Source organism: Halyomorpha halys, unplaced genomic scaffold (assembly GCF_000696795.3).
Source record: "Halyomorpha halys isolate HHAL.00 unplaced genomic scaffold, Hhal_1.1 Scaffold2818.1, whole genome shotgun sequence".
Classification (NCBI taxonomy): Eukaryota; Metazoa; Arthropoda; class Insecta; order Hemiptera; family Pentatomidae; genus Halyomorpha; species Halyomorpha halys.
The window spans coordinates 1,237-2,082 of NW_027115518.1; the positions used below are offsets into that span (position 1 = coordinate 1,237).

At 34.2% G+C, this 846-nt stretch overlaps 1 protein-coding gene across 1 annotated transcript; it reads left to right on the top strand.

Moving 5' to 3' along the window:
- The first annotated feature begins 39 nt into the window (after nucleotides 1-39).
- On the top strand, nucleotides 40-411 carry LOC136797066 (RE1-silencing transcription factor B-like). The gene has a single exon (XM_067052559.1). The coding sequence runs from the start codon at nucleotides 40-42 to the stop codon at nucleotides 409-411; it is 372 nt and encodes a 123-aa protein (XP_066908660.1).
- The last annotated feature ends 435 nt before the right edge of the window (nucleotides 412-846 follow it).

The window sequence follows — 846 nt, forward strand, 5'->3', positions numbered from 1 at the left end:
TACAGTACAGTTCGTAAGAGCACTCTGAAACTTCATGTAATGGCACGTCATATTGGTGATAAGCCTTATAGATGCTTTCATTGTAACTATAAAACAGTAACCAAACACAAGTTAAAAGAGCATATAATGGCCCACCATACAGGTGATAAGCCTCATAAATGTTCTCATTGTGACTACAGTTCAGTTCACGTGAATGATTTAAAAAATCATGTAATGGCCCGCCATACAGGTGATAAGCCTTTTAAGTGTCCCTTTTGTGATTTCAGTGCAGTTCAAAATAATACTTTAAAAAGACATATAATGGCTCTTCATACAGGTGATAGGCCTCATAAGTGTCCCCATTGCAAATATAGTACAATTCGGAAGAGTAATTTAAAAGCACATATAATGGCTAAGCATTCAAGTAATTAAGCCCCATAAATGTCCACATTGTGACTTCAGTGCAGTTCAAAATAGTACTTTAAAAACACATATAATGACTCATCATACAGGTGATAAGCCTTATAAATGTCATTATGATTTCTGTGCAGTTGTAAATAGTAATTTAAAAGAACATATAATGGCTCACCATACAGGTGATAAGCCTCATTATGTCTTAATTTCGAATATAGTACAATTCGGAAGAGCACATTAAAATTGCATGTAATGGCCCACCATACAGATGAAAGACCTCATAATTGTCCCCATTATGACTACAGTACAGTTTGGAAGAGCACTTTAAAAAATCATTTAATGGTCTGCCATGCAGGTGATAATCATGACAAATGTCCATATTGTGACTACATTTCATTCAAAAAGTTACTTTTCAATAATCATTAAATGCATGTCATAAAAGGGAAGAGTATC

Excerpts from the sequence above, each read along its gene's own strand:
- LOC136797066 (XM_067052559.1), top strand. The coding sequence starts at position 40 with ATGGCACGTCATATTGGTGATAAGCCTTATAGATGCTTTCATTGTAAC.